This window comes from Lutra lutra, chromosome 5 (genome assembly GCF_902655055.1).
Source record: "Lutra lutra chromosome 5, mLutLut1.2, whole genome shotgun sequence".
NCBI lineage: Eukaryota > Metazoa > Chordata > Mammalia > Carnivora > Mustelidae > Lutra > Lutra lutra.
Window position 1 is genome coordinate 107,271,956 of NC_062282.1, and position 18,233 is coordinate 107,290,188.

Below are 18,233 nucleotides of genomic sequence, written 5' to 3' on the forward strand. Positions count from 1 at the left end.
TTGGTTGGAGTATGGACTCTGAGTTGGCTGGTTTGCACATGAAAGATGCATTCTGGGCCAAGTTGTTTTCTATCCCTAGGAATTAGCTAACCCTGGGAGGGGTGGTCCCTCTAGTGTTAGCAAGGCCCCCAAATATCAAAGCATCAGCACATACCAAAACAAAACAAAACAACCCAACAACAACAAAAAACCCAGAAAACAAAACCAACAACAACAAAAAATCCATGATTAATACAGTTGTCATCACCCTGACAGTTCATTCCTTCCTTTAAACAAGCTATATGGAAATCAAGTTATTAGAAGGCTACATAGTATTTAATCAGAATAAGTGTAGTTAATCATTTGAGATTTTAAAAGGTCCAGGTACTGGATAACTGATGGATACATTTCTACCAAAGAATATGCTAGGCAGGTGTTCATCACCTTCCCTGGCACTGCTTGGATGGGACACTGTCAGCAATTGTCTCTGTAACTAGGACTGCCCTATGTCCTCCCTAGGAGGACACAGTGAATCAGTATTAGCTGTACTCTGTGGAAATCCTAGCCACAAATAACTAAGAATTGTACCTGTAAAACTAATGAATGAAGGGTCAATCACACCTTTAAATTAAAGTTAAATCATACTTTTATGTTATGTTAAAATATAACACATATATACATATCTGACTCCTGTTACAAACATCTGTGACTTACCTACCATTGGAATCCCAGTGATATATTCCACTTAATGGAGTGAAAAGTCCCATAGGATGGTTTTACAACCTAACTCAAGCAACCTTAGCCCCTAAAATGTTTTCAGGATTGAGAGAAGACTAAAAGCTCTTCCAAATACAGCCAACAAAGGTTTAGTCTTATTAAATATTTTTTGCATATTGGGATTAGAATAGCAACAAACATTATTCTTAGTTTCCTATTTACTTAAAGTAACATGTGGCACAATTTCTCTTGAGATTATTTTGAAATATTTGTTAGTATTTGAGATAAATAAAAATGATAATCAAAATAACATTTAAAATTTTTATTGATAACATTTTGTTTCTGAACTAATCTATTTACATATTCTTCCAAACTGTATCCTTGCAACTTAAAGCCAAGCACTTTTCTCAATATTAAAACTTGCAAAAAGGGTTTAGCTACTTATAAACATCAGGTACAATTCTAAGTTCTGAATCAAAAAATATTTCCAATGTAATTTACAGTAATGTTCTTTAAAACATTAAATGGAAAACCTCCAATTATTTTATTCAAATGAAAGCCACAAAAAAATTAAATAATTACCAGGTACATTACAACTTGCTTATATCAAATTACCAAGAAAAGCATCATGCCAATTGTTAGGATCTCCTCTACTAATAGAAGGCAAAGAAATAAAGTTGTATATGTCAGTCATCAAATTAATACACTCCTGTTTTGTATAATTTGACTTACTCTTTGTTGTAAAACTGCTAGATTGAAATAAGGATTCTTTATATAAACACCACATTTTGAAGTCGTTTAGATAATATAGTCATTTTGTAATATTTTATGATAGTAACATGGTATTCATTTATTTTGTTAGAAGTTATTCACAGGTCCTAAATACTAGATGATTGGAATGTCACACTAAGGAAATTATCCTTATTATATAAATGTCTAGTAATTATATGTTAGAAATTAAAAGATATTGTTTAATCTTGACCGAATAGTGTATTTTGTAATTAAGTTTCTATTGGCTTTCCTAATTTTACCTAACCTAAGAGAATCTAATAATCAGTTTTTCTTTTCTAAAATGAAGCAAGCACATAGTTTCTATTTGTGATAAAACCCCATTTTTTTGTTGTTGTTGTCTGTAGAAAGACAAGAATAATCTGATATAAGTAAAGAGGAATGCTGTTAAACTTCTGCTTTTTCTTGTTTTTGGGAACCTATAGATAGACTTGAGAAATAATAGCAGGAATTAAAGGATATGAAGAAAGAATTTATGGGATAACATTAAAGACAAAATAAAACCAAGCAAAAAACAACACACTAACACTTAGCATAGATTATTACTAGCTTATAAAACTCCGATCTGTTATTTGACATTGATAAAGCTGACTCCATGAATATTAGCTGCCCAGTATACTATAATGGTTAGCCTTTTAAAATTTTAATTAGATTTCATACACTTGCAATCAACATTTTTAAGAATTAGTTCATTCTTTCCTTATACCGTACAGGCTTATTGATCATAGAACACTTTCATGTTTTTTTTTTTTTAATGCTTTTGGCATCTTGGAAAATTACAATCATTTATTGACTTGTAATGTTAAAAACGTTTATTGACTTGAATGCAGTGTGTCCTAATAAAATACTTGAAAAATCTGAAAAAAATTTCAAAGTCATCTCCAACATATTTGACCTTCTTTTTTTTTACTGATTTTTGTTTAAATTAAAAACTTGGGCCACATGAAGGTTGTTATATATTAGAAATTTTGAGAAATATAGCTTTAATTTTGTTTAAATTTCCTTAGTAGAAACTATATATTATTTGTATGTCCACAGTGCCTAGGACGATATGCAGTATATTTTGATGCCCCTAACAATGACGGACTAACCAATTACAAGATTTAAAAGGATGAACATTTGAGATTTCTTCTCTGGTTCTATATTTCTCTGATGTAGACAACTGAACAAAATGTGCTTTCTAGGCATCTCTTAAAAATTTACTAATTGCTTAATTTGTTCTGTTTGCAATGATTGTCTCCTTAACAACATTTTTTTGCTTTTGAATTCCTTAGGGAACATAGGAACTGTTGGCATAAGCACTTTTTGACCACAAGAAAGGAGGCTGGAAATCTTATTATTGGTGTTGATATCTGAAATGGGAGGGTGAGGATTCACATTTAAGGGTGGCAGAAATCCTGGTCTGGCTTGAGTAATATTGTGATCTAAAGAGAAAGCTCCTGACCCACGCCTTTCTAAAAGTGCATGATTTCTCCTGCTCAAGGGACCTGGTGAGATATTCTCCAGCAATTCTCTAGGCCCTGACAGCAAGGAAGGAGATGGCGAGAAGACCTTTTTCTTTCCTATAAGTGCTTTGCCATCTTCTAAAGTTGTAGGGGTAAGACCAGCAGAGAGCTGGGAATCAGAGCTGTAGTGATTTGCCCCTGAGTTTCTTTTTTGAACTATACTTCTTAAGGTGGAAGCAAAGATTGTCTGGTTAGAGTCAGGATCTGGGTCAGCAGGGATTTCAGTGCATTGCTGGCTTCCTTCTGAAAAAAATGCCTGATGATTTATTTCATCGTATGACATCTTTCTTGAGCTGGCCTGATCAAAGGCTCTTAATAAATGTGCCGTGTCTTTTACATCAATACTTTGGTGCCTAGTGATGAAGCGCTTGGAAAGTGCCACCCCATTGGTTTTGTAGGATAATTCTTCCTCTGGAGTAATATCCTGGAGCTCCTCTTGCAAGGAGGCCACCCTGTTTTGGTGCATTAGTAAGGGAGGACTCTTGATCCAGGTTGGAGGTTGGGGTAGCTTGGGCCCATTAGAGGCCACAGCAGGCTTCCTCACAGGGGAGCCTGGGTCCTGTGTATCATCACTACTTCCTGAGAGTTCCAGACCTTTAAGGCCAAAAAAGGTCATTTCAGTTTCAGAAGAATGTGTAAGTGGCAATGAGGCTGTTTTTATGTCTATTTCTGAAGGAGTGGCACAGGAGGCTGGGGAATGACCCCCATCTATATCTACAGGAGGCATATTTAAGTACTGCTTGGTAGTGTGCCTACCAGAGGGGGATTTCGCTGTCGTTATGATAATGACCTCTTTCCCTTTTGCCTTGCAAGCGCTAAGTAGAACTTTCAGGGTTTCTCTATCCTCTGAATTTATAGCATAAACAAGGGCTGAATAACTAGAATGGTCTTGCAGACTGAGATCAGCCCCATTGTTTAGGAGCAGGGAAACAACTTCAGGACCAGCTTTTTCTAAGCAAGCGTGCATCAAAGCAGTTTTCCCAGATTTGTCCTGTATGTTGGGGTCAGCATTGTTTTCTAATAGGTATTTAACCATTTTGGCTTTACTGACACTCTGGTGATCAACATGTTTGGTTTTACAAGCGATCATTAAAGGTGTTTCCCCACGGTCATTGCTCTCGTTAATGTAGGCACCACCTTCTAGCAAGAGTCTTGTGAGGCGAAGCCGGCTCTGATGGACTGCTTTGATGAGGGAATTTCCATCACTTGAAATTTCTACACCTTCATCCATCTTCAAAAGTCAGAATCAATACCTGGTTATCAAAGAATATGAAGAACAAAAGATCAGCCAGAATCCCAGTCTTTATTCATGTTATTATTCATAACTTCTGAAATTTGTATGTATAGAGTAACAGGACATAAATGAGATTGTTAATAATACAGAACACAATAGTGAATTGCAGAATTAAAGAAATTTTAGAATAGTAACAGCCTGTAGGGAATCACATACTAAAATTTACTTTCAAAATTCTCATTGAATATTTATGATATAATACCAACCTAGTACTTCCCTAAATTCCACATTAATTAAACTTTATTTTTATTATTATTTTATTTTATTAAACTAAATTAAATTTAAATTTATTTATTAAACTATATTATTTTATTAAACTAAATTAAATTTAAATTTATTAAATGGATAAATATATCCATTTACTTTCCACTTGTGAAAAATATTTTTAAAATAACACTAAAATGTAGATTTAAGGAAAAATTCCAAAATTCTGTGTAATTGCAACTAAATCAATGAAAATACAGATATTTATGGCAGATAAATCTAAAAATTTCTTAGGGTCAAATTACTTACATGTGCTCTTTAGATAATGCAACTATTATCTAGATTTTCAATTTGAGGAACTTTTTTTTTTAAGATTTTATTTATTTATTTGACAGAGAGAGATCACAAGCAGGCAGAGAGGCAGGCAGAGAGAGGAGGAAGCAGGCTCCCTGCTGAGCAGAGAGCCCAATGCTGGACTCGATCCCAGGACCTTGAGATCATGACCTGAGCCGAAGGCAGAAGCTTAACCCACTGAGCCACCCAGGCACCCTGAGGAACTTTTTTTTAAAAAGATTTTATTTATTCATTTGAGAGAGAAAGACCACGAGCAGAGGAGAGAGGCAGAGGGAGAAGCAGACCCCACTGAACACCAACTGAGCCACCCAGGTTTCCCTTGAGGAAAATTTTTTTGTTTCTTTTAAAGGACGAAAAATCATCTGAACTATAAGACATTAAAATACCTGACACAATGTCTGGAACTCACACTGAGATGGGAATGGTGAACATGTGATTATGCATTTTCCTTGATTTCATTATTTAAATCAACACTAGATTATGGATGGGGTTGGCCACATACTGTTTGGTTAAATTTTGACAGAGTACCTTTTTTTTTTTAAGATTTTATTTATTTATTTGGCAGACAGAAAGAGATCACAAGTAGGCAGAGAGGCAGGCAGAGAGAGGAGGAAGCAGGCTCCCTGCTGAGCAGAAAGCCCGATGTGGAGCTGGATCCCAGGACCCTGAGATCATGACCTGAGCTGAAGGCAGAGGCTTAACCCACTAAGCCACCCAGGCGCCCCTTGACAGAGTACCTTTACTCTGAAAAAGGAGTTTTCTAGGCTAAAAATATGAATAAGGACATGTAGTGTTTATAAACATTTTTCTATCACTAAAACTAAAAATTGCATTTAATTTATTTTAATAATTTGGATTCAAACTCCTTCAACAGATAATTCCATTAGTTGATAAGAATTATGTCTTTGGGGGTGCCTAGTTGGCTCAGGTGGTAGAACATCATACAACTTTTGATCTCAGGGACATGATTTCAAGCCCCATGTTGGGTGTAGAGCTATTAAAAAAAAATTATGTCTTTATCTAGAGCTGAGGAAATGTTTGTCTCTGAACAATACTTAGAGCTGGGTAGAAAAATCAAATAGAGGGGTGCCTGGGTGGCTCAGTGGGTTAAAGCCTCTGCCTTCGGCTCGGGTCATGATCCCAGAGTCCTGGGATCAAGCCCCACATCGGGCTCTCTGCTCAGCAGGGAGCCTGCTTCCTCCTCTCTCTCTGCCTGCCTCTCTGCCTACTTGTGATCTCTATCTGTTAAATAAATAAATAAAATCTTTAAAAAAAAAAAAGAAAAAAATCAAATAGAGTTCATATAATATTTAAATCTATTTTATTTAATGAGGTAGGTTTTAGAAATTGAGTAGTATTATTTATTCCATGTATTTACTTTTAAATTAACAGTATGGGACATGAATTTTTTTAATTGGATAATGGAATAGATAATAAATATAGTGACCTCTTAATGGACAGAAAAAGAGATGAAAGGAACAGAAAGAAAATGAAGGGGGGAAGAAAGACATGCACACAGAACTTAGAATCTAAGTGTTAAATAGCTGCAAGCTCCTGTTATGTCCTGGACACTGAGCTACAAGGCACATGCCCTAGCCTGCAGAGCTTGCTCAGTCGTTTGGAAGAGATACTAAATAAGCAGCTGGTTATGAGTTAAAGTCATGAGAATATACAGGCTTGGGGCACCTGGGTGGCTCAATCATTAAGCATCTGCCTTCAGCTCAGGTCATGATCCCCGGTCCTGGGATGGAGCCCCACGTCGGGCTCCCTGCTCCATGGGAAGCCTGCTTCCCCCCGCTCCTGCTCCCCTTGCTTGTGTTCCCTCTCTTGCTGTGTCTGTCTCCCTGTCAAATAAATACATAAAATATTAAAAAAAAAAAAAAGACTACACAGGCTTTGGTGGTTTGGAGACTGAGGGGCTTCACAGAGGGCAGCCATATGTTCTGGGTCTTAAAGACTGCATGAGAGTTTGATAGGCAGATAAAGTAGGAAGAGAGAAGTAGAGAATGTTGTTTGTGCAAAAACCTAAAGGCTCAAAATAGCAGTTATTTATCATAAATCAGGCTCTATTTATGCTGATATAACCAAACTTTAGAAAAATATTTTAGCAGATGGTTATAGTTAGGGTAAATATGGCAGAACACACACATTTAATTTTGCCTCTTCCTGAACAATCCTCTGAAACTAAAGATTTAATTTTATTTTTTATTTAAAATTTTTTTTAAGATTGTATTTTTATTTGTTTAAAGATTTTATTTATTTATTTGAGAGACAGAGAACACAAGCAGGGAGGAGGGGCAGAGGGAGAGGGAGAAGCAGACCCCCCCACTGAACAGGGACCTGGATGCAGGGTTCCATCCCAGGACTTTGGGATCATGACCTCAGCCAAAAGCAAATGCTTAACCAACGGAGCCAGCCAGGTGCCCCAAGGTTTTATTTTTAAGTAATCTCCTTACCCAACATGGGGTTCCAAGTCACAACCCTGAGATCAAGAGTTGCACATTCCGCTGACTGAGCCAGCCAGGTGCCCCAAGAATTTTTTAAAAGACATAAATTCATAAGGATAGCAGGAAAAGGAGACAACGGCAATATTTTGAAAGCCAGAAAGCAGATGGGCCAGTATTAAGCAAATTAGCCAACCTGAGAAGGCTGTGCCTCAGATCATTCATGATAAAGCTGAGAACTCAGCCCACATACACTCCAGAATCCTTGCAAGAGGCAATAACGGCAGAAGTTCTAGAACTGGGTGGGTGGTGGTGGTGGTGGTGGAGAGTATAGCTAAAATAATGAGTACTAGGGGTGCCTAGGTGGCTCAGTGGGTTAAGCCTCTGCCTTTGGCTCAGGTCATGATCTCAGGGTCCTGGGATGGAGGCCTGCATCGGGCTCTCTGCTCAGTGGGGAGCCTGCTTCCCCCCCTCTCTCTGCCTGCCTCTCTGACTACTTGTGATCTCTCTCTGTCAAATAAATAAATAAAATATTAAAAAAAAATAATGAGGACTAGGTGAAAAGCTGTCAGGAGAAGCAGTTAGATCCCTCGGTCCTCACCAGCTGAAGTGTGATCCTACCTTGGACCAGCAGCTGCACCACCATTACCTGAGGCTTCATCTCAGGCTGCATCCTGGACATACTGAGTCAGAGCCTACATTTTAATTAGATCCTCGGGTGATTTATACATGCATTGAAATTTGACTGCCTCAGGTGATTCTTCTACTCTAAGCCACTAAGAGATAGGATATTAATCCTTCCACTTGAGTTGTTCTTTATTCTGGAGAGACCTTTATTCTTCAGAAATGATGCAATTGGAGGGTCTCTGGACTGGAAGATACCTGACATATTTGAGGACTAGAAAACAGGGACTAAGTGACTGAAAGCTCACTGATCACTGAATGAAGAGACTCAGAGACTTCTCCCCAATTCAACTCTAAGAAAGCTGGCAGCCTGTACCCTTATTACGCAGCAGAATATTGCTATACTCTTCTGTTGAGAATCTGACCCACTGAACAGAAAATATGAAGAGTACTAACCACAGGGATTCCCTAACATGCCGCTCAGATCATCCTACACAAGGTTTAAGGATTACAAGCCTCACCCATGTGCTCTAGTCTTCTCATCAGCTTTTTAATCCAAGCCCTTTAATCATGGGCAGATAATCAAAATAAAAAATAAAACAAAATAGAAAAGCCTCTTCCATTAGAGACCAGAACACATAGAGAAAAAGTAATGTGGAGGAGACAGATATTAGTCAGGAAGATAAAAACTTCAAAAGCTCTTTATCTTTAGATATAAGCTGTTGTAACCATGAAACAAAAACAAAGTTCTAGGGGCACCTGGGTGGCTCAGTGGGTTAAAGCCTCTGCCTTTGGCTCGGATCATGATCCCAGGGTCCTGGGATCAAGCCCCGAGTCGGGCTCTCTGCTTGGCGGGGAGCCTGCTTCCTCCTCTCTCTGACTGTTTCTCTGCCTACTTGTGACCCCCCTCTCTCTCTGTGTCAAATAAATAAAAAATATCTTTAAAAAAAAAAACAAAAAAGGGGCACCTGGGTGGCTCAGTGGGTTAAGCCGCTGCCTTCAGCTCAGGTCATGATCTCAGGGTCCTGGGATCGAGTCCCGCATCGGGCTCTCTGCTCGGCAGGAAGCCTGCTTCCTCCTCTCTCTCTCTCTCTCTCTCTCTCTCTGCCTGCCTCTCTACTTGTGATCTCTCTCTGTCAAATAAATAAATAAAAATAAAATCTTTAAAAAAAAACAAAAAAAACACACAAAAAAACAAATTTCTAGGAAAAAGAGTATTCAGAGACCGTTAAAAAGCATTTTCAAAAGGCAAAAACAGGCACACCTGGGTGGCTCAGTTGGTTGAGCAACTGCCTTCAGCTCAGGTCATGATCTCAGGGTTGTGGAATCGAGCCCCTCATCAGGCTCTCTGCTCAGCGGGAGTCTGCTTCACCCTCTCTCTCTGCCAGCCTCTCTGCCTACTTGTGCTCTCTCCCTCTCTGTCAAATAAGTAAATAAAATCTTTGGGGAAAAAAAAGGCAAAAACACCATACAAACTGCTAAACTAAATAGGTTTAGATGACAATATTGATAAAAATCTCTAACAGTTAAAAAGAATAGAGGGGGGGAAAAAGGAAAATTAGAGGTCTGCACTAGGAAATTCAACATTCAACTACTAGAAGTTCTGCCAAGACAAGCTTGCTGAGCTTGATCCCAGGCCCCAGGGTTCATAACCTGAGCTGAAGGCAGATTGAGCTCCCCAGGTGCCCCATTCCATAATTAAAATTTGAAAGAGTGATATGTTTATGACATCCTTTAGTTCTGTGTTATCAATAGTATTTATGCCTACACTTTCAAGGAGTTTCAACTAGGGAGCTCCTGAAAGGCGGTATTCAAAAGAATATACTTACTCATTCTACTCTAGTATCACTCATGATGTTAAGCAAAGAACTATTCCATATATACATACGTAAGTACAATGAAAGTAAATGCTATGTTTTTCATTCCCCTGTGCAATATTCTATGAAAGCTATTCCAAAGCCAGGCATACCTGCAATTTGAGACCTTAGGAATATAGGATTGGTTGACAGCTTGGATCCCACCAGACGTCTATTGTGAATGCAAAGCATCTGAAAAGAGCTAGCAGAAAAAAACCCGTTCTTTTAGCATTTTTCATATACTAATGTGTTTAATAAAGCAAAGAGATGTAGAGAAATTAGCTGGAACATAATGTCAAATATAGAAACCATTTGGTAACCACAGTTGGAGAAGAGATACAGTATCAGTCACATAAAAACACCTTTGACCAAAAGTGGCATTTGAGAAACATATTCAAATAAGAACAAGTTTGCCAGATAGCAGATTTCTTTTTTTATTTTTTTAGATTTTATTTATGTATATGACAGGGAGAGAGAGGGAGGGGGCACAAACAGGGGGAGCAGCAAAGGGAGAGGGAGAAGCAGGCTCCCCGCCCTACATGGGGCTCAATCCCAGGACCCTGAGCTGAAGGCAGACACTTAACCAACTAGGTCACCCAGGCACCCCATAGATTTCAATACTGTATTGAGAATATAGTTTCTAGTGTCGGGGCCAGTCTTGTTTGTTTGTTTTTTAAAAAGTCTTTTTTTAAAAAAAGATTTTATTTGACAGAGAGAGAGATCACAAGTAGGCAGAGAGGCAGGCAGAGAGAGAGGAGGAAGGAGGTTCCCTGCTGAGCAGAAAGCCCAATGCGGGCCTTGATCCCAGGACCCTGAGATCATGACCTGAGCCGAAGGCAGAGGCTTAACCCACTGAGCCACCCAGGTGCCCCTGTTTAAAAAAAAAAAAAAGTCTTATAAGAATCTTTTGGGAAGACTTTCAAATCCTTTCACTCAACCTCATGTAAATGTTTTCTCCACAACACTAAACCTGACAACTTTCTGTCATAACTTTGTCTCACCAAGGTTAGTGTCAGAAGGTTCTGGGAAGAGAAGAGGAACTGGCAATGTACTGCTGACTGGGCTGCTTGAGGGGGTGCAGTAGCCCACTGTGGTCCTGCAGGAAAGGCGGGTGTTGTGGGTCCCAGGGCTCTCTGAAGAAGCTGGGCAATGGCACCAACTAGCTACTGGCAACTAGTGAATCTGTCTTGTGGATGTAGGCATACCCCCTCTAGAACTGTTTAGAATAAAAGCAGCAACAACAGAGCCTTACTCTTTGTTCATTTTAAAGGCTTCTAAAGCCCCTTGGGTTGCTCACTTTTTAAACTGTTCACATTTAATAAAACAATTCTAAAACTGTTTAAAGTTCACGGAGCAAAAAGCTGTCAGATACACATGAATTGTCCACATGAATACACGCTTGTTTTCCTAGTGTCTCATATTCAGTTCCTTATTGGGACAATCCCCTTGTCTTTAAGCCTTTACTCTCTTCCAGTTCTTTTATCACGGTCATCCACTTGCACATCAAAAATGCTGAAACTGAAGCTCAATTTTTCTACTCTTCATAGAGGTAAACCCTACCTGTGACGAAGATCACTTCTCTAGCCTACAATTATCCTGGTTCAGGAATGTTCTTGCTTCCTGTCTCATTCTGTGAAACATCCTCACAGAGCACCCAATGCTGAACTATATTAACATTCAGTCAGACCCTTTGTTATAATATAGCATATAAATAATCCCCACACTCAGCTACACCTTCCAAATAGATAACAGGTCGACTGGAGAAAGTTCTGGACTCAGACCCACATTTCCATCTTGACTCCCCTACTTATGAGCTGTACACCACAGTCAGATCTCTTAGCCTCTCAGTCTTGGGTCCCTCCTCTGTAACATGACAAGGATCAAACCTTTATTCAAGGCGGGGAGGGGGTGGGAGGAGGTGATGAAATCAGACGTCTAGAAAAAGACTTTCCTATTGTGCCTCACTACTCAGTGTATTCTTTTTAAAAATTCTATCTCAGAATTTAGCCTTCTTTTATTTTTATCATGTCTCCAATTCACAGGCTACTTAAATAACATGAAATATTAAAAATTTTTTAAAGATCTGTAAATAATGTTTTGTAAACGTAAATGGAATCTATCAAGTGAATATGGAAAAAAGATAACCTTAAACGTATTTTCCTTATAACTTTCAAATACAATAATTTCCACATATTATAAGATTAATTATTAAATAGCTGGACAAATTCCTTTTTATTTTAAAGTTAGAATGTCTTTAAAATCATTTATGATTCATCGTGGCATATTTACTATACTCTTTTAGTGCCTCTCTCTACTTCCAAGACTTCACAGAAATTACAGTTTGGTTACTTAAAAATTAAAAAAATATATGTACTCTGAAGAACAAAAACTTGGGAAGAGATGTATCATCAGATGACAGATTCCAGGCAAGCTTTGGAAACAGAGTGGGGATGGTGGTGTGGTAAACTGCCTTAGCATAACAGAGGCATAAGAGAGGTGGCCCCATGACCAGGAGCCAGCTGACCCACAGGCCCTGGGAAGTTCAGTGCTGAGAGGCCCCACTGACACAGAAAGTGGCAATGAGGTACAGGGCTGACAGTGAGGATGGTTTGACATCTCTGGACAAATCTACTGGACTCCCAGTTACTTTTCTCCACCAAAGTAGATAACCACTCTTCTCGGCAAGAAAACAAGATTTATTCTCTGAGCACATCGATCAGAAAGGCTAAAAATAGGGGATAAAGTGAGAGTTTACAGGCTGAATTCCCAGACCTCTGCCCTGCTAGCAGGAGACTAGAAGGCCAGGGGAAAAAAGGAAGTAAAAAAGCACTGGGTCTTAAAATTATGAGCCCTATTAAAAATCTCTGTTGATAAATGAAGCAATTCAAATAACTACATTCACCCCTCTAGACACCCACTCTAAATGGAAATAGAAAGTTACCTGAAAACGTTATTCAAAATTTCATACTTCATTTATGCCTTTTCTCTCCCTGGATGAGTTTTTTTGTCAGCCAGCTGTCAGTTCCTACTGAAGGAAATCAAAGCTATTCAGAGTTACATAAATACCAATAATTTGTTCCACACATCTCTCCCCTTCGGAGTCTAGTTTTTTAATTCCTTGTTGAGACATCCCTACAGTGTTTGTTTGGTTAATTATATTTCAGCGATTATGAGTAAAAGTGTCTGGAGTGGATCCCATGCACCACAGTCCTGTGTATACGGGCCAAGGCTTGCCCTGCAAGGATGCTGGGGTTGAAAGGGCCGCAGCGCTCACCTGGTCCAGCCCTCCCCCACCCGACACCAGTCCACGCAGCCGAGGAGGCCCAGGAAGGAAGGGTGGGAGAACTCCCAGTCATTCCTCTTATTCGCCTGCTCACCAGGACTTAATTAGATCTTCCTGTGTCCTTTCCTTCAGGTTTCTCTTCTGTTTCCTTGCTTCTTGGATACCAGCTTCCCACAGAATAGGGTTCTGTTCTGAGTACCTGATTTGAGTGGTATCAACAATGGTAGTGCCACACAGGCTGAGGTATTTTAGAAGCCTTTTTAGAGATGACGAGCTTGGCCTTCCCTGTGGCTCTTTCTCTCCAAGCCACCCCATTTTCCTTACATGCAGAGAGAAATGTTATTTTCCTTTCAGATTCTTACCCTACCTCCGAATAGGATCGGTGTTCCCTCCCATAAAGGGCCATGGTGGGAGAGGGCAGCAAGGGGGGGTGGACAGTAACAAATGGGTTTCAAGCTGGATATTCAGCGCGTTACTCTTGCCCTGGGTCATCCTGTCTTTGTGCTGCCCACAAGGGGACGGAAACTCAGAAGGAGCAGCAGGCTGTATGTGTCAGAGATTGGGGCTCTGTTTATTCCCAAGTTACCAGCCCTTGGGAAGCCGATCCTCTGAGGTTCATCCTAAAATGGGGATAGTTATCAGCAGAAGATGATTGTGAAAATTTTAGACGATCCTGATATAATTGCCCTTTAGGAATTAAATAAACATCAGTTTCTAAACATGCATCACTGAATATGAATCCTGGGCTGATGGGGTCTGACAACTGGGAGGCCAAAGTGCCTATACCAACGGGCTTTCCATCTCTGTGGGCGTAATCACATGGAGAGCTTATTACAAATGAGATTTCAGGCTCCAGTCCCACATAGTCAATAGGGGACGCTTCCTAGGCAGACTTGGAGAAAATCTGTGACAAACTCTTCCTTCTTCATCCTAGTCTCACTTCCTACTTGCTGTCAAACCCCGCTTCAGGCTGGAACGAGGATGCAAAGGGCAGAGATGATTGCCATGGCCTAGAGAGAGATGAAGGAGCCCACAGGGCTAGAGAAGAGAACAGCCTTGACTTAGAAGGGGCCAGGCACCAGAGGTTTGCAGTCCCGCCCTTCCCATACAGGCATGGAAAAATCCAGAGGTACAGTGGGCAGCCCAAGGCTGGGATGTGGGGGCCAGTGGCACTTAGAATGAAACAAGTCGGCCTGCCACAAGCAGAACATGTGTCTTCTCGCCATGCAAGCCAAGGGGCAAAGCCAGAACAAAAGACGCACCGGAGATTGTCCCAGGAAATGTAAAGACTTGCCAAGAAAAGTGTTCTTCTCTGGCACCAGCTTGTAAGAAATATTTCGAAACTGCCCAAGGGAAGGAGTGAGTAGCTAGTAAGGTTTGCTCTGTTTGCTCACAACAAAGCCAAAAAGGGCTGGTGTCTTTTAGTTACTTGTATGTCCCCTAGGCCTCTGGGCTAGGTCCCCACCTCTCTCAGCAGACACCCCTCCCAGCACACACGCAGACACGCAAACCTATACCTCCAAGTCTCGGGGAGCCAAGGTGATCGGATTTCCAAGCTGTTGAGGATTCTGGTAGCGTCTCCACAGTCCCCGCCGGCTCCGGGAACCAAGCTTGTTTCCTCAGTTTGTCCTGAGAGCGAGAGCGAGCAAGTCCGTGGTGCTGTCGGAGAAGGGCAAAGGAAGGTGACTGGGGCGACAGCGCCGGGGCACCGATGGGGGCGGGGTGTGCGTTCTGTCGCCTCGTCTCTGAGACAAGACAGGCAGCCGGCGAGCTGAGGCGATCGCCATCCACGTGAAGGGGTTCTGCCCAGAGCCGCAGCTGAGCGGTGCCCTCACCGCCAGGCCGGAGAACTCGGCCCTCCCTTGGGAAATGGCGCATCCGAGGGGAGCAGCCATTGCCCCCATCCCCGGGCAGGGGCACCTCTGGACCTCGGACCTCCCATAAGGGGGTTCGGGGTCCTCGTGCCAAGGCGGTGCGCGCCCGAGAGACGCCGGGACCGGGCTGCCCGCCCCCGTGTGACTCCCATTTGTCGAGCCAGTGATTGCAAACGGCTCCGCAGCCCCCAGCCCGCCTCCAGCGCCCAGACCGTACCTCCCGCCTCCCAGCGGCCGGAGGCACCTGCGGAGACGCGCGCAAATCGGGCCCCCAGACCCGCGCGCTCCTGCGGCCTCGCGCGCGCCGTTCCCGCTGCGGCGCTAACCCGCGCCCGCGAGCCCTTGCCCGGATGCTCCCAGACATCCCGCAGCCGCGCGGCTGCCCCTATCCACTCTCCCGCGCTGCAAGGCCGAGTAGGAGGCGAAACCCGTATCTCCGGCGGGGTGCAAGCCCGAGCCGCTGCAAAGCCCGAGCCGAAAGCAGGCGGGGATTTCGGGAGAGGGGAGAGCAGACTCGGGTGGAGTCTGGACAGGCCCCTGCCCACCAGCAGCCTTCGGTTGACGCCTGGTCTCCGTCCCCGCTCAAGGCACTGCAGTGTCAGGGTGCGCGGGAGGTGCGGGCTCCCAGGGCCTGAGCGTACCCGCCAGGGCGCACGGAGGCCGCGGGGCCCCAGGCAGCGCCCTCCATCCCCTCCTCCCGGCAGCCAGCCCGCAGAACCAAAGTTTCTCCAAGTGCAGCCCGCAGAGACTCCGTCGCACACGAACCTGGGACGCGCTGTCAAGTCGGCGTCGGCGCCTCCCACCCACGGGTAGCCTCGGACCCTCCGCGCCAGTCTCCGCCGGGCTGCCGTCCGGGCTGGCTTGTCTTCGGGGTCTCTTCGGCGGTTGGAGTCACGGATCCCGGTAGGTGCTGCCCTGTCCACGCCCCTGCTCAGCTGAGAGAGGGGGGCGGCGGGCCGGGAGCCGCGAAGCGTCGGAGCGGGGGCCGGGAGGCGCGCACCTCGCCAGACGCCCGGGCGGTGCGGCGTTTCCGCTGGGAGTGACGCGCCGGTTCCCAGCTGCGCGGCAGGTGGGGGCGGCGGGGCCAAAGTCTGTTGGGACCCCGGGGCCAAAGTCTGTCTCTGAAGCTCCACCCTATGTCCCCAAAAGTAGCCCCACCACACGCACACAGACACCTCACCGCAGCCGCGGCGCTTTGGCGGGGCCGGCTTTGCCCAGGGCAGTGGCGGCAGGGTCTTCTCCACTGCAGGGAGACCGCCACCCCTACATCCCGGCTTCTGGTTTCCCCTGTCCACACCTGCATCTCTCCCTCCAGGTCATATTCGACCAGGCTGGCCCTGTATGTGACTCCCACGGCTCCTTCTTCCCCTTTCTCGTCCTTCTACCCGCTTTAGATAGAACCTGAGTCTCGCTTCAGGTTGGGCTGTTGGAGGAAGCAATCGTTCTTGTTTATATGAGTTTATAACTTTATTACACTGTTATTAAAACATTAATGTAACACTTTAACAAAATGTAACAAAATGTGTATTTTATGTGTTAAACTGTGCTGTAGTGGTCTTAACTCTTCATTTACCAGGGATCATCAGGGTGGAGAAAAGGCTATGACCATTTTTTGTTGTTGTTCGGTTATTGTCAATCAAAACTAGTTAGTAGTTTTGAGTTCTCAAAGGGGTAAGTAAACTTATCTGTGGGCAGGCTTCTTTTATTTAGGAAAATGACCTGCTGAAATGGGCCCTTTAGTAAAAATAGGTAAAGCAAGTTCACAGGACATTTTAACTTGGAGTTGGCCACTAGAGAGTTGGAATCCTGGATATGGATTACCGTGTAACCCCGTCCATTTTTGAGGGAAGATTGGAGAGTCCCAAGGGGGCAAGTTTGGGTGAAGGCATGGGCTTCCTTTCCTTCATTTAAAAAAAAGTTTTTATTAATGTATAGTACATATTAAAAGGTGCACTTTTCACAGACTCAACGGTATTGTGCAAAATGAAACATCCTTAAGATCAAGGCACAGAACGTTAGCAGCTTCCCAGAAGACTTCCTCATATCCTCCCTTTGGAGGGGGCAGGGTAGTAGCTTCACCCAACATAGACTTTTTGCTTATATTTGCACTTTATAACAATCAAATTATATGGAATTTACTCTGTTGTCTGACTTCTTTCACTTGACATTATGTTAAAGGATGCAAACTGTCTATGGTCATAGTTTGTTCTTTTCTTTCTGTATAGAATAATGCTGTATGAATTTATCTAAATTTATTCATTATACTACTGATAGACATTTGGGTAATTCTCAGGTTTGAGACATTATAAATAATGCTGCTAGGAATATTATAGTAGATGTCTTTGGTGAAAGTATATAACATTTTTGTTGAGTATACATAGGAAACAGACATACATACATACATATGTGTTAAACTTCTGCATATTGCAAAATGGTTTTTCAAAGTAGATGACCTAATTTTCACTCTATTAATTTTCTTTTGCTACTTATAACAAATTACCATAAACTAAGTGACTTAAAACAACACAAATTTATTGTTTTAAAGTTTTGGAGGTCAAATGTCCCAACAGTTTGCCTTTTCCAGTTTCTAGAGGCTGACTACATTTTTTTGCTTGTGGCCCCTTACTCTGACTTCCAATCTCAATCCCTTTCTCTCTCTCTCAACTCTGCTGCTCTTGTCACATGTCCTTTTCTCCTTCTGCTTCCTTCTCTCCCTTCGATCCTCTTTGCCTCACTTTTATAAAGACCTTTGGTATATTGTGTATATTGGGCCCACTCAGATAATCCACAATAATCTCCCATCTGAAGATCCTTAATTTAATCACAAATGCAAAGTTCCTTTGTGATATAAGGTAACATATTCATAGATTCCAGAGACAAGGATGTGAAACTCTTTGGGGGCCATTATTCACTCTACTACACCTATCAGCAGGGTATTGAAACCTGCTATGTTGAATGGGTAGAGAGAGGCTAGACTGAAAAAAAAAAAAAAAAGGAAAGAGAAACAAAAGTGAAAAGGATAATGAAGCCCTGAGGTTCAATTCACCTGGAGGATTGGCTCTCTTGCCCTAAGAGCTGTGCCGGGACTGGTAGGCAGGAAAGGGTGCCTGATGCTGGAAAATTACCTCTGACCAATATGATCCTGACACCACCAACAGGTCTGGGACCCAGGGCTTTCATAAAGAGAATGAGAGCCTAGGTCGATTTTGTCTTGGGCACCCTGCCAACTGAAATGTTAGGGAAGGATTGGTAACAGCAAGAAAACAATGGTGAACAGATCACTTTATGCCCTGTGGGTAAGGTCCTATGG

The 18,233-nt window shown here is 42.5% G+C and overlaps 1 protein-coding gene across 8 annotated transcripts; it reads right to left on the reverse strand.

Moving 5' to 3' along the window:
• Positions 1-1,718: 1,718 nt before the first annotated feature.
• Positions 1,719-16,050, reverse strand: ANKRD34B (ankyrin repeat domain 34B). Of its 8 annotated transcripts, none has more exons than XM_047731645.1 (6): positions 15,689-16,049; positions 14,567-14,708; positions 13,144-13,248; positions 12,708-12,791; positions 9,880-9,968; positions 1,719-4,243 (listed from the first exon to the last, which is right to left on the reverse strand). In XM_047731645.1, exon 6 carries the CDS (start codon positions 4,219-4,221, stop codon positions 2,677-2,679), a length of 1,545 nt encoding a protein of 514 aa, XP_047587601.1. In that variant the 5' UTR covers positions 4,222-4,243; positions 9,880-9,968; positions 12,708-12,791; positions 13,144-13,248; positions 14,567-14,708; positions 15,689-16,049; the 3' UTR covers positions 1,719-2,676. The 8 variants fall into 8 exon arrangements, with proteins under 8 accessions (XP_047587601.1, XP_047587600.1, XP_047587598.1 ...); XM_047731644.1 differs by having other exon boundaries at positions 12,708-12,794; XM_047731642.1 differs by lacking the exon at positions 13,144-13,248.
• Positions 16,051-18,233: the final 2,183 nt, after the last annotated feature.